At 45.2% G+C, this 13,452-nt stretch overlaps 1 protein-coding gene across 1 annotated transcript in view; it reads right to left on the reverse strand.

Moving 5' to 3' along the window:
* DOCK3 (dedicator of cytokinesis 3) overlaps positions 1-13,452 on the reverse strand; it is a 716,589-nt gene that overhangs the window by 29,685 nt on the left and 673,452 nt on the right. The window contains exons 33-37 of the mRNA XM_006873644.1: positions 11,925-12,010; positions 9,403-9,498; positions 5,225-5,285; positions 4,639-4,732; positions 1,849-1,997 (exon numbers count right to left, since the gene is read on the reverse strand). Of these exons, the coding sequence (XP_006873706.1) occupies positions 1,849-1,997; positions 4,639-4,732; positions 5,225-5,285; positions 9,403-9,498; positions 11,925-12,010 (486 nt within the window). The remainder of the gene's footprint in view (positions 1-1,848; positions 1,998-4,638; positions 4,733-5,224; positions 5,286-9,402; positions 9,499-11,924; positions 12,011-13,452) is intronic.

Here is a 13,452-nt window from a genome sequence, read left to right on the forward strand (position 1 = left end):
GAAGCCCCAGAAGGTTTGAGAGGAAGGGAAAACTGTGACAATAACATGTACCAATAAGAGGCAGTAGAGGCAGGGCTACAACATGCCCAGTGAAGGAGGCTTCCTGCAGAGCCTCTGCATTACATAAGACCATAGATGGAATCCTGAACAGCATCCAGAATCTTCAGAGGTGGGAAATTTCCACTTGAAAGGGCGGGCAGACGAGCCTGGGGCGGCTAGAAGAACAGAAGATACGTCTTGAAAGAAAGACCGACAGGAAAAATACAAAACAATATAGGCAGACTGACTGATTACTACAAGAACAAACAACTTGCCTGCCCAGGAGACATCAAGACAAGTGGTCGGGTCCCCTTAGAGCAAACCCCCTCCCAAGATTAAGACTCAATGGGAATACACACTCTGATTAATGACCACGGTCATCACAAATAAGGGAAAGTGAGGGAAAAACAACAATGAAGCTGCGAGAGCTAAGCCCTACAATGTTCAATAGATTCCTGTGAACCCAGAAGGAGACCTGGTTGACCAGCAGTGTGGCAAGACCTGGGGACTCTTCTACCCAGAGTCAGTGACACAGCCACAGAGAACTAGAGTGGAAAGTGATAAGAAGAGAGGGCACAGGCACAAGAACACCCAAACTTGCAGATAATACCCACTTGACCTGGCTTCAATGACTGGATGATCAGAGCTCAACTAAAGAATAAAGAAGAGGAAAAAAAGAGTAATCTGATACAATCTGATGATCTTGACCTACACCTATGGATGCAGTAGCTCAAAAGAGGGAAGAAATCTTTACAGCAAGGATCATTCCTACCTCGTCCATACACAGAGTAGACAGGGATGGGCAACTTGGACATTGCCTACCCAAAGAAGGGGGCGTGCGCTACAAGGGCAAGAAATGACTGGCTTACAAGCTTTCAAGAGGGAACCTAGATCCAGAGGGCGTGGAGGAAGGTAGAATCTCCACTAAGTGGTATCCAATCTATCTAGGCGGGGCTAATGAAAGGAAATGCGGATAGGTCTCTTGTGATACAACAGTGAATAATTGTTATCAGGACTGAGTGTGAGGGTTGGAAATGTAAAGGTAGACGATTTGTAGCAAGGAGGGCAGTGATTAACTTTGCAGTCTAGGAGCAGAGGTTCCTGGGACAATCAAGGGAGAAGAGCGGAGAGTGGGACCCTACTCAGAGAGGCAGTGATGATGACAAGGAGAGATGGAGCAGCTGGGGACTTAAGATCCAGAGAGGGAGAGGGGCTGTGTGCTGATGGCTGGGGGGTGGGGGGCAAGCTTGCAGGGCATACCCTTTGGTTGGTTGATGATGCATGGAGGGGATTGTAACCATGGCAATGAAACGCTGATATACAATAGGATAAATGTAAAACTAATATTCTCCCATGTAAACTATCACATAATTCACAATAAAACAGAAAAAAAAAAAAAAGAGGCAGTAGAAGCCTCCTTTGGCCTGCAGCTAAAATTCATTAATTCTAGTAGCTCACATTTTCTATGGCCGATTAGAAAGCCACATCATCATTAATTCTTATGTCTACTAAATATAAATGGTACCCCAGAAGTCCATTCTATAAGAACATTAGCAGTTATACAATGTGTAGAGCTGGGATGTAGGGTGCTCTCTGTCACCCCTGATCTGGATCTGGCTTCCAAACCACAGAATCATACTGCTGCTTTTTTCCCTTCAGAGAAAAATCATGCTGCCTCCAAAACTGATGATCATACATGTGGTGTCCACTCACTCGCAGACTCCCTTCCCTGCAGCTGTTGCCTTCCCTACAGTGTCAACATGTCAGATACCATGGTCAAAGCTGAGGGGCTTGACTAATGACACCTACCTTGCCTTTGTTGAAGTAGTGGATGATCTTCCGACACAGTCCCTCTTTCCGCTGCCACTCTGTCTGGGAGGGGTAGTGGAGGAATTCCCGTAGTGGCCGATCCTCCCACTGTAGTAGCTCACAGTACAGGAGCAGAGTAAACGCAGCCTCTGTGGGGACAGGCAATGTGGACACCCAGAGGCTCCCCCTAAGGGGCTCAGGTACAGACTGGTGGCAGAAGACTGTGCTGAGCAGTATGCCAGGGCAAGGTGTGTACAGCCCAGGGCAGGGGCATTGGATATCAATGGTGAGTGAAGGAGATTCACTGGCAAAGACAGTGGGGCTGCCCTATTAGCCATCAACCCTTGCCCATATTACACAGGAGCCAAAGATCCATGTAGAATCTTCCACTATGGTCTGCTCACCTGTTCTGGTCTCCAGATAAATAATGGCTGCACTACCCAGAAAGTCTGCATGGCCACTTCTACAAGGGGGCACAAGCTGCACTGCCACAGGTTGCCTTGCCTTGGGAGATTCTAACACGTCTGAGAGGTCTTGGATTCTTTTTTGTTCAGAGCTTCCTTTCCAACTTTTTTAGAAATGGTTTTTAGGGGTGAAGACTGTCCAAGCTTCCGTTGACTTTCACTAAGCCAGCCTCGATGGCTCCAGGTCCACATTCTGCCCTCAGCATGGCCCTGGGAGTGAGCCTTTGCCCTTATCGCTACCATTTCTAAAAGGCACCAGAGAGAAGAGGTGTGAATGATGGCAACTGCCTGATGGGCTTGGAGCCAAAGGCTCCTTTCTGGAAGAAGCCTAAGCTGAATGATGCTGGATGGCAGGGTGGAGGCCCAGCAACACCTTACTCTATTGTGGAACAATTAGTTGTTTAAGTGTCTGAGTTGGTTCCCACTCATAGAGACCCTGTATAGGGTTTCTGAGGCTGTAAACTCTTTACTGGAGCAGAAAGCCTCATCTTTTTCCAATGGAGAGGCTGGCTGAGTCGAACTGCTGACCGTGTGGTTAGCAGCTCAGCTCGTAATCTACTACACTACCAGAGCTCCTTGCTATACAGTAGTGGTGATGGTTATATGTGGTGGAGTTGGTTTCGAATCATAGCAACCTTGCACGGGGCTTCTGGGCTGTAAATCTTTATGGGAGCAGAAAGCCTCATCTTTCTCCTGCAGAACAACTGGTAGTTTCAAATTGCTGACCTTGAGGTTAGCAACCCAACTGGTAACCACTATGCTACCAGAGCTCCTCTGCTATACAGTAGCTCCCTAAACTCCAAGGGATGAGTCATGAATTATAGCTGCTGTCCAGGGTCCTTATTATATAATTTGCTCTTTCTCATTCTATTTGCTCATTTTTAGTAAGTAGCTCCTACTTACAAATTAATTAGTTCTAGCTTCTGCCTGGCCTTCAAGATCCTGCTCAAACCTGGTCCCAACAAAAACTCTAATTTCTAATTATTTCATGGCCCATTTCCAGTTTTAGCCAGGCTCACCTGCTTGTGGCCACTTTCTGGGCTCCCATCCCAACCTCTTTGTCTGTGCTCTTGCCATTAGATCCTTCTGCCCAGGGATGCATATGCTTGTTCACCAGACCCAGGAAACCCTTTCTTTCTGGGGACAAGCTCCTGTGGTGCTTGGACTCAGGAAATCCTGAAATCCATTCACCTGCCTGTATCTTTCAGATGCCATCCCCAGGGCCACCAGAGACAAGGTGCAGCACCAACTCTCTGTCCAAATTCTTGACTCGCTCTTTCAGTCACAGCCTGGTCTTCCAGGAGTTTAGCAGATGCCTTTGTTGATACATGGAATTTATCAAAGTCTCTTTCCTGCTCACTCAGAGGGTTGCTGAGATCATGTGTGTAAGTAGAGAATGGCAGACTCAGCTCAGTCATTTTAGATTTAATTCTTGACAAGCTGTGTTGTCAGAAAGAGTGGCACTTGTGCCAAACCCTCTCAAAGATCTGGCACTATAAGATAATTAATTCTTGATTTAGTAATGTTTGAAGACAAAGACAGCCTGGTTCCTGTTCTATCACAAATTCAAGTCCTGTGGCTTATGGGCTAAGAAACAGTGTCTGGTCACCACAGTAGAGAAGGTAGCTAATTTTGGTGTGCCACAGTACAAGGTGACCAGGCAATGCACACATCGTTCTGAATCAGTGTGACGCTCAGTAAACTGCATATGAGAGGTACTTGGAAATGCTTCAAAATTTATTCTAGTTAGAAAAGGTCTTAGTAGCAGAATATACTGTACACTACTATCAAAGGGTGCCATCTGGCCAGTCAAGAAGCCAGATGAACATTCTCCATGCTCTCCACTGGGAGCTCAGCATGGGGCTGCTGTGCAGTTTGCCAGGAAGAGCCTGGATTGCAAGGTAAGTCTGTCATTGAGAGCTGGAAGTGCAAGAGTGGGGATATTCCCATATTACGAACTCACTTAGCTCCAGTTTTAAAGGTTCTAAGAAAGGCTCTATTGGTGAGGGGTGGCTGAGAGCTTAGGATGCTCTGAAACTCAGAGGGGTGGATGGAAGGGAAGGACAGTGGAACAGTTTCAGACAGTGGAGGAGATAGCATGAAGTCACAAGTCAAAGTTTGGTCTGCCTTTTCTCTACCACATGCCACAAAGGAATTGAGGAAAAGGAACAAGGTGACAGGGCCAACAAAGGCTCCAGAACTCTGTTGGGATATGGCAGACAGCATCCTGAGCCTGTCTCTGTCAGCTGTTCATATCCCTCTCCAGTCTGTCCTCAGAAACAGGTGTGGCTTTCCCTTGTCCTCCTCTAAACCCACTTCCTCTCACCTGTATAGTTTTCAGCCTGCAAGTGCATGTCACAAAGTTTATGGATATAGCGGATATACATCTCTTCTTTGTTAATTTCAGATTTGTAAAAGTTCTGCAAAAGAAAGGAAAAATACAAATATGTGATAGGCTGCCACCTAGAGAGGCCACCTACTTGAGCCTTAGGTAACTGGTCAGTCAGTGGGTATTCTGGGTAGCAGACAGCATCAGAAAGAGAAAGGAGCAGGCAGAAGAAATGCATACTGAGGTAGTAATTACTGGCAGATCTGAGTGGTAGGAAAGGGGAAAAGCATCAGGGCATACTGTGGATCAGGGGATATCAGGAACTAAAAGCTACCAAGGTCAGTGGGACCTTGCCAAGAGGCCAAGCTAGAGCTCTGCTCACTGAGAAGCTCATTTCATTCCTTTCCTGAGTGGGAATGTGTCTGATGAGGTGCATGCCTCTGAGATTCGTAACAGTGTTGATATCCTGGCTCAAACCCTTAGATAGTTACAGGCATGCATTGTAGAGAGGTCAAGCCAGTCACAGTGCAGTACAGCAATCATTCCACTGGGCAGATGGAAGGAAGAACCCATGTCCTCTCACCATCAGGTTAACAGTACAGCCGATCTTCTTATTCTCTGTTTCCTCTCCTTTCATGCAGTCCCTGGAAAGGTGAGCACAGATAAGCATCCTGTGACAGGAACAGATGCCAGTGGGGCAATACACAGAGCTACAACATCACTGGGCTTATTCGAATGAACAAACCTCAGGTTGGGATGCCCACTAACAGGAACTAGCTTGAGGTCCCTGTAACCACAGCACCCACAGCATGGACAGCATGCTCATTCCTTAATTGGCATTTCTCTTCTGGGTCCCATTCATGTGCACTCTTTCTTTGAAGTCCTCCTTAACCAGGCATTACAGTGACTTTGGAGCTTCTTTCTGATTCCGGGGCAGCTTGAGCAAGGGCTGACCTGCATTTATGTTGAGAAGAGCCTGAGTGTGGGAGGGGCCAGGGCTGACCTATGGACCCAAGCAGACAGGGGGTTGGTCAAAGCCAACCAGAGGTCCAGCATAAGGAGATGAAGGAGAATGAGAACCAAATTGGTGAATCTAGCAAAAAGCCTTCTATACACAGAGCCATCTGTTTGCTGCCTCTCCTTCATAGCACCCTGATGGCTCTGGCAAAGATCCAGTTCCTTGTGAGCGGCCTGTTAACAGCTCTAGAGAAAGGTGGCAGTAGGGCATTTCTAGCCTGCAAGGGTCAAGGTAGACAGTGTGTTTCTGGACTTTGCTTCAGATGCAGGGCCTAGTGAAGAGTGGAGCACAGCTGGGAGTCAGGAGCCTTACGCAAAGTCTCTGAGCCCCTGGAAAGCAATTAGAAATACCCAGCTTCCCAGTTGCACCCCAGCATTTGGGGGAGGGGCACTGCTCTGAGGTAACGTATTTGAAAGAATGGGATACTGAAAACTTACTACTCTCTTTGGCATTAGGCAAAGTCAAGTAATCTCTACTATGGTGGCCTATACTGTCAGAGTTGGCAGCTCTGTGCATTTGGAACCAAAGCCCTCTTTTCTGGGGTTCTATACCAGCATATTTACCCCACAAATCATGGCATTTGGCTCCTTTGTAGCCAGACATGAAGATCCTGAACATTCCTCTGCAGAAGTTATTCTTTAGAGCCAGGAAATTGCTATGACTTTTTAAGGGTGAGCCTAGAGGCCACATGGCCAATTAGTTCCAGCAGCCCACAAAGTAGTAAGAGGCATCTGTTTCTCCAACAAGTTGACTCCAGGGAAGGCAGCAAGGTGTTATGTGGACACCTTCACACCAGTCATTTGTATGTTCTAGAAAGCATCTGAACTATTCACTAGGCATCATCTTCTGTTCAACCCTAACCAGAACTTTACAACCCAATCAATTACACAGAAAAGCACTGGCTTCAACACTATGATGTTAGAGACATTCCTCCACACCTTTGCTCCACAAATGCCTATCCCATGCACTGCAAACAGCAAACTTTTTTTGTATCCATGTGGCTACTTAACAGAGAATATGCCATTTAAAGTCTTTTACTGGGCACTGCTTCTGTTTCCCTTTTTGATTTTTCTTTGGAAGATTGACAGGAAAGACTCTTCTTAAAGAGGCCTCTGAAGCATCCTGCCCATCTGTGGGCAGTGAGCTGGATGTGGCCCAGACTGGTGGCCAGGCAACCCTAATACAACTGCAGAGGCCGAAGAAAGGAACAACGTGCCTCTTCCAGGTAGGGAGCCCACTTAAAGCCTCAAGAGCTTAACATCCACAGCCTTGTCTCTATCTGTACCAAGACATTAAGAAAGCCCTCCTAAAGGCTCTACTTTCTAACCAGAGAAATAGAGTTGTTACCAATAAGCGTCTGGTATCTGACACTGTGTACCTGGAATTAATAGGAAAATTGACATTCCCAGGTCCTCAGTGCCAGTCTGTGAGTTTCATACTGTAGTTTCAGGCCATTCTTCTGGAATATAACCTATTAATTATTTTCAGTGATGATGTATATATATATTTTTAACTTTCAACAAACATTTTCTTAATAAATTCTTGCTGAACTAAACTATACTGTGGTAGAGGAAAAGAGTTAGTTGGTTCTGGTAAGATCTTCCTAGTAAGTTCATCCAATCAAGCAATATTTACTGGCACCTACCAGCAGGCTGGTCCCACGTACAGGACCAGAGAAATAAGGACAAGTTCTTTACCCTAAAGAAGTTGATTCTCATCTGTGAAGAGGACAGACAGGTGACAAATGACTATCATCTAAGGTGATTTATTCTCTGAAAGAGGAGTGCCCAGAGTCATGAGTGGGAAAGCCTTGCTGAAGGGGGTGGGCTGGAAGACCACTCTCTTGGGTGGACACACAACATGGAGAGAAACCTAAAGGGAAGGATGAGAATGGTGACAGTATGCTGAGGAGACAGGGCTTAGCTCTTGAGTCAGACAAGACTGGGATTCACATCTTAGCAATGGCACTTTCTACTTGTGTTTCCTACACAAAGCTAACTGTGTAGGGTTGTTTATGGGATTAGAGGCAATGTATGTATATTTATCATATATAGATTTTCACTAGAGGGGAGTCATCATCTGTTTTCTCTCATGTTAACATGGAGCAATGCTGTGAGGGCAGGGTTCACGTTATGGCTATCAGGACGGGCAGGAGACAGGGCTAAGGAGAAGGGAAAGGCCAGTTTATGAAGCGCCTGTGATACCATGTGAGGTGTTTAGGCTTTGTTTTATAGGTGTCATCACTGAGACAAGAAATGAAGAATGAAACTAGTTTGGACCATGAGTTTGAGTTGCTTGTGGAACATCCTAGTAAAGAAATCAAACAAGTAAGCAGAACTATGACTTGAAACTTAAGAAATTAATTTCTGCTCTTTCTGGTTGTTGTTTAGTGCTGTTGAGTTGGTTCCGACTCAGAGTGACCCTGTTTAGGGTTTCCAAGGAGTGGCTGGCGGGTTTGAACTGATGACCTTGTTTCAAACCAACGTTGCGGTACAGAATTACACCAAGTAGGCTTCAGAAAATGGGGTCACCCTTTCTTTAGTAAATGCTGCAGTGAGGAACAGCTGCAGGTCTTTGCCCAGCTCCCTTCCCTATCTAAGAGTAGGCACAGGGGAGGCTGGGGACATGACATGATCGAAAGTATTTCCTGCTCTAAAAGGGGCCCCCAGAGGGCCATATGTGACTATGAGTTGGAACCGACTCCATGGTACTTAACAACAACAACAACAACAAAAAGGTCAGGAAAAAGTGGGGTAAAGTTTGCACAGGCACAACTTGTGCAAGGTGTGACTACATTTCTCAGAAATTCCATTTCTATATCTGGGCTAGTTCATTGGACACCTGAGTCTTCTGTATAGCAAAAGTCTTAGGAGAGCAGCATCTTCTACTTCAGAAGCAGCTGCAGGTGGCCTACATACCCTCCTCTTCTGATATACAGGCACGTCCTTAGGGCTTGTACATCTTGCGGCACAAAGGAGACAACTACTATTGGAACTAGGTTTTATGTCTTTACCATTCCTCCTCACTTTCCTCAAGGATCCCAAGTCATCCTTGGCCATCACTTGAACCCCTCTGAGAAAGCAACTAGGTGCAGTGATCACTTCACTGTCACTTTTGGACTAGTTCTAAAGATATCATATGGCCGAGAAAGTAGGTTTTGATGAAAAAAAAAAAATATATATATACACAAAATTCCACATTAACTTTCAGATTGACCACAGCATAAAGATCTCTAAGCACACTGGTTGTTTCCTCTAATCTGCTCATGGCCAGGCCTACGGAAACAGACTTTAGACAAAGAATGGAGGTTACATTTTTTTACCAAGAGTCACGTCCTTGCCCATGTGCAATATGACTGAGGAAGGTCTGCATTAAGAACGTGCTCCTGTCCCTTGCCTTGCTACAGGGACAGCTTTTCTTTTCCTCTTGCTGTGCTTGTTCTTCTGAGCTCTGGCCCTTCTAGATAGAAAGCCAGGTAACTGCATGTTTCTGGGATGACTCCTGGGTAAGTCTACATCTGGAAGTGGGGGATCCCAGGCAGCCTTGGTTTACCATAGGTACCTTTCTCTCCTTGGCCATCAGTAGATTCCTAATGACTAGTGGGTGATGGTACTCAACACTCACTTCAGGGAACAGTCCTTTCCCTGAAGGGCATGTGGGCTCAGTTTTAGGGTCGGAGGATGTCCTTGCTGGAGAAAGTACCTTTAATGGAGAAGAGGGTGAGTAGATATCTAAGAAGATACCTGTAGTCAAGAAGGCGTTCCATGAGGCGGGTAACTGAGGTCACAAAGGAAATGCCGGTCTCGCGCCATGTTTCCTGTTCAACCTTTTCCAGCAGGCTATTGGTTGAAGGGGTGGGGGAAGTAAGCACAATTCATAAGTCTTCCCTGAGCATGTGTGTGAACTCCCAGGGCCCATGGGGGCTATGATGGATCTCAAGACAGCAGAATCACCATATGGCAGTCTTACCTGGGGTAGGGCCCAAACAGCTGGGTTCTACTCCATGCAGCAGAAAGCAAAGACAACGAGGTTACTGAACTGACAGCAACAAATGAATGTGTCTCCCATTGCCCTGTGCAAGTTCCTAAGGTTGCTACTGAACTATGAGAGGGGTTTCAAAGTCCCAGCCCTCTTAGATGTACACTGTTCTGAAGGAACAGCTGAGGAAGAGCCCACTGAGAGATGGGCCTGCATTTGGCAAAAGGCTTACTGTTCAGAGCCATTCTCAGCAAACACACAAACCAACTTCTTCATGCAAACCAAGGAAGAAGCTCTCACTAGCTTGGGAAGCCCAGCAAATGGGGCAGTGAGAGTCCAGAAATTATATCTGCTCTTACCCATTGGCAGGGATGTTTCCACTCAAAATATGCAAGTACCAAGAGCTAAATGTCCAGGCTTTTCTCAGTAACCAAACCTGTGCTCCTGGCACCTCAGGGCAGCTTTTGGCTTCTTCAAAGAACATTGCTTCTGAGGTCTACCTTCCTACAGGTTTTTTGTTGGGGTTGATAACTTGAACACTTTTTGCTTGCTTCAATGATGGGCCTAGGTCCAGGGTTCATTCCACACATCTTTTTTCCTGATTCTTTGAGCCTCTCCCAAGGGTCATGAGAGCTACCTAGAACAGCAAGCCCAGAAGCACCAGGGACTCATGCCATAGCTTAGTTGCTGTCAACGCTGCTGCTATGATGACAACTGTCTTCCTGAACTGGGCCAGGGCTTCATGGGAGCTTCCGACATGGCCCATTTTGCTACAGACAGAAGGCAAAACTACTGGCTCTAGCTTCTGAGCTGTGTGGTAAACCCACTGCACCTTTTTCCAACATTTGTTTTGCATACCTCGAGCATCACGGAGGACAGGGAAAGATGTTCTCTAAGGAAACAAGTATGGTAAATGCTGCTCACTACAACCTCCTTTTGGAAACTTTCTATACCTTTTCGCACATTAAAGCCTTTGCAAAGTACTACATTAAAGAGCGTTGTTCAATTTTGTTTAATTGAATCTTTTCTAAACTCATTAGCCTATGGTCCACTCTTTGTTCTCTCTCCAGTATATGTACAAACATTTTCTTCAAGATACAAATTAGAAAAGATGTTGCTTCATGTTATTTGTAGCTCTCAGTTCTTGGACTGATCTTAGAAGAGCTTATGAAACGCTACTGGTGAGTTAATTAAAAATCCCAGGCTATTTTTGTAACTTTTCCATTGTAGTAATAACATTTACTAGGCGCTAAGGCAGAGATTTCTTTGCCTTAAATTACTAATAAATTTACATTTTATGGTTTGACTTCTCACGAAACAAAATGGGCAGAGTGGCAGAAAGATCCACTCCTGGGTGCTTCCTAGAGATGCCTCTTACTGATCACATAAGGAAGGGCATGCGGATACTTCTCTGAGCACAGTTTCATCACCTTTAAAATAGGAATGAGGATAATTTTTGCTTTCTTTTCTCACAGTTGTTTGTGAGGATCAAATAAGGTAAGAAATGTCAAAACATTGTATACATTGTAAAGTTCTAAGCAAATGTAAAGCAAATATAGGTTTGTCTTCAAGGTGGCACTAAAAAAATGGGAAGGGATTCCAGTGTTGTAAATGTAATTTTTTCTTAAAAAAGAAAAATAACAAACGAACATTAGTGTCTACCTGGGAAGATGTGAAAACCATGAATCCCTCTTTTAAACTTTACCCTGTGACAAGTACTGTGAGGTTCCTTGACCTCCATCAACTCAAACAGAAGCCATGGAATGATGGCCCTGGGAGAATCTTTGATTTTGTTCCATATAACAACCCCAGTTTACAAACTGGGAAGCTGAGACCTGGAGAAGGGGTATGACTTATTCAGGAGCCCATGACAGCATTTTTCAAGCTGACTGTGCTGTCTTACAGAGAAGGGCAAAAAGGAATCCCATTTTCAGAAGGGGATTTACATTTCCCTCCTCACTGAAATACCAACTTTGAGCCTTAAACTGGTTAAGTCCCCACCCAGACCGACTGGATGCAGTGCATGCTATGAAGACTCACGATAATTCTTTCCCTGTCAGAAAAGCTAGGAGCTTAGAGTTATGAGCTTTCTCAACGGATTATGGAGATCCTTGAGAGCCTGGATGCAGACACACAGCGAATACCATCACCACCAGGAATAGACTGGTCTCTCCTGATACTCACCCTTAGAAGCCTGCCCAATGTAGCTGTCACCATACCCCTCACTGACCCTCTGCCCCCAACTCCCCAGCCCTTGCATGAGGCCCCAGGGGCTAGAGCAGCTTACAGCAGGCCGAAGAGCTCCCTGTAGCTCTCATCACCTTTCCCTTCTGAAACCATGCTGTCCAGTTTGTCAATCAGCTCGGCCTCCACCTAGAGGGAAGCAGAGACTTTGTAAATCTGAGCCAACCTTAGAGAGATCATGGGACATCTGGCCCCAGTAATAGGTAAGGATGGTGGGAAATTGCTCAAGAGGATGGGAGATTTCTCACATCTTGGTGTGCTTCCTAATTTTGTCTTTGCTCCAAATAAATTTCAGTGAAGAAAGATCTTCATAGCACAAGAAACCACCCTGCCATACCTAATCTGTCTAAAAGTGTCAGATGCCCTTACCTGCAATCTAAGGCTATATCAAGGATTCCCTGGAGAGAAAATTATTTTGGATCTAAAAGGATTTTGAAAGGTGCTTTTCTTTAAAAAACTGCATATGAACAATATAACTATATATGTAAAGTCAGAACTTTACCCACCCAGCCAACCAGTCACTCAAAGGGAGCTTGATGGGGGGTTGGCACTTATTCTAATGGCTGATATTAGTCTGGGAAAAGATATGAATGTCTCCTTCAGAGATTCTCCTCTGAGAACACAGCCCCCACTACTTGCATCCTTAGTACCTAACTCGCTGGGGTAACTACTACTGCCCTGCCAGAATATTGGGGCTTTCTGCATTTGCTAGTAAAGTCCTACTCTGCCTGCAAAGGTGTTCAACAGTTCTCAGTAGATTTACATTGAGGTGAGAAATTAGTTGTAAGTGACGTGAGATAAAATCTCCTAAACCCCTACTTACACATTAAAATGTGACATTTATATAGATATTTCATATAAACAAAATTATGGCATGGTTACATTTAATAACAGCTATATTAGAAGCATTTTCTCACACAAAGGATAACTGAATTAGAAAATTCAATTATTAGATTGGGAGGATATCTGAAACTTGTAGGCAGTACCCTATTGAAAGCAATAAGGATCCCAGCAGCAGAAAATGAGAATAGGTGAATAAATTTGGTACCTTTCATAGTGGTCTACTACATGGCCAGGGTAGGGACCACCATACTAGTTATTGTCTGACCTAAATCAACTGCTTCAATATACACACTTCAGAGAAAGTAGAAAGTCCAAGATGATACAGTTCTGCTTTCTGTGCAAAGAAGAGGCATCAGCAGGGACTTCTGTGGGGTTATGAAAAATCAGACAGTTTGATATTGTTGTTAGGTGTCATCGAGTTGGTACTGACTCATAGTGACTCTATGCACAACAGAATGACGTTCTTGGGCCAACCTCACAATTGTTGTCACACTTGAGCCCATTGACGCTGCCACTTTGACAATTCATCTTGCTGGGTGTCTTCCTCTTTTTCTCTGACCCTCCACCTTACCAAACATGATATCCTTCTCCAGCGACTGGTCCCTCCTGACAATATGTCCAAAGTATGAGAGACCAAGTTTGGCCATCTTGGCCTCCAAGGAGCACTCTGGCTGCACTTCTTCCAACACAGATCTGTTTGTTCTTTTGTCAGCCTTTCAATATTCTCC

Source organism: Chrysochloris asiatica, unplaced genomic scaffold (assembly GCF_000296735.1).
Source record: "Chrysochloris asiatica unplaced genomic scaffold, ChrAsi1.0 scaffold00246, whole genome shotgun sequence".
NCBI classification, from domain to species: Eukaryota; Metazoa; Chordata; class Mammalia; order Afrosoricida; family Chrysochloridae; genus Chrysochloris; species Chrysochloris asiatica.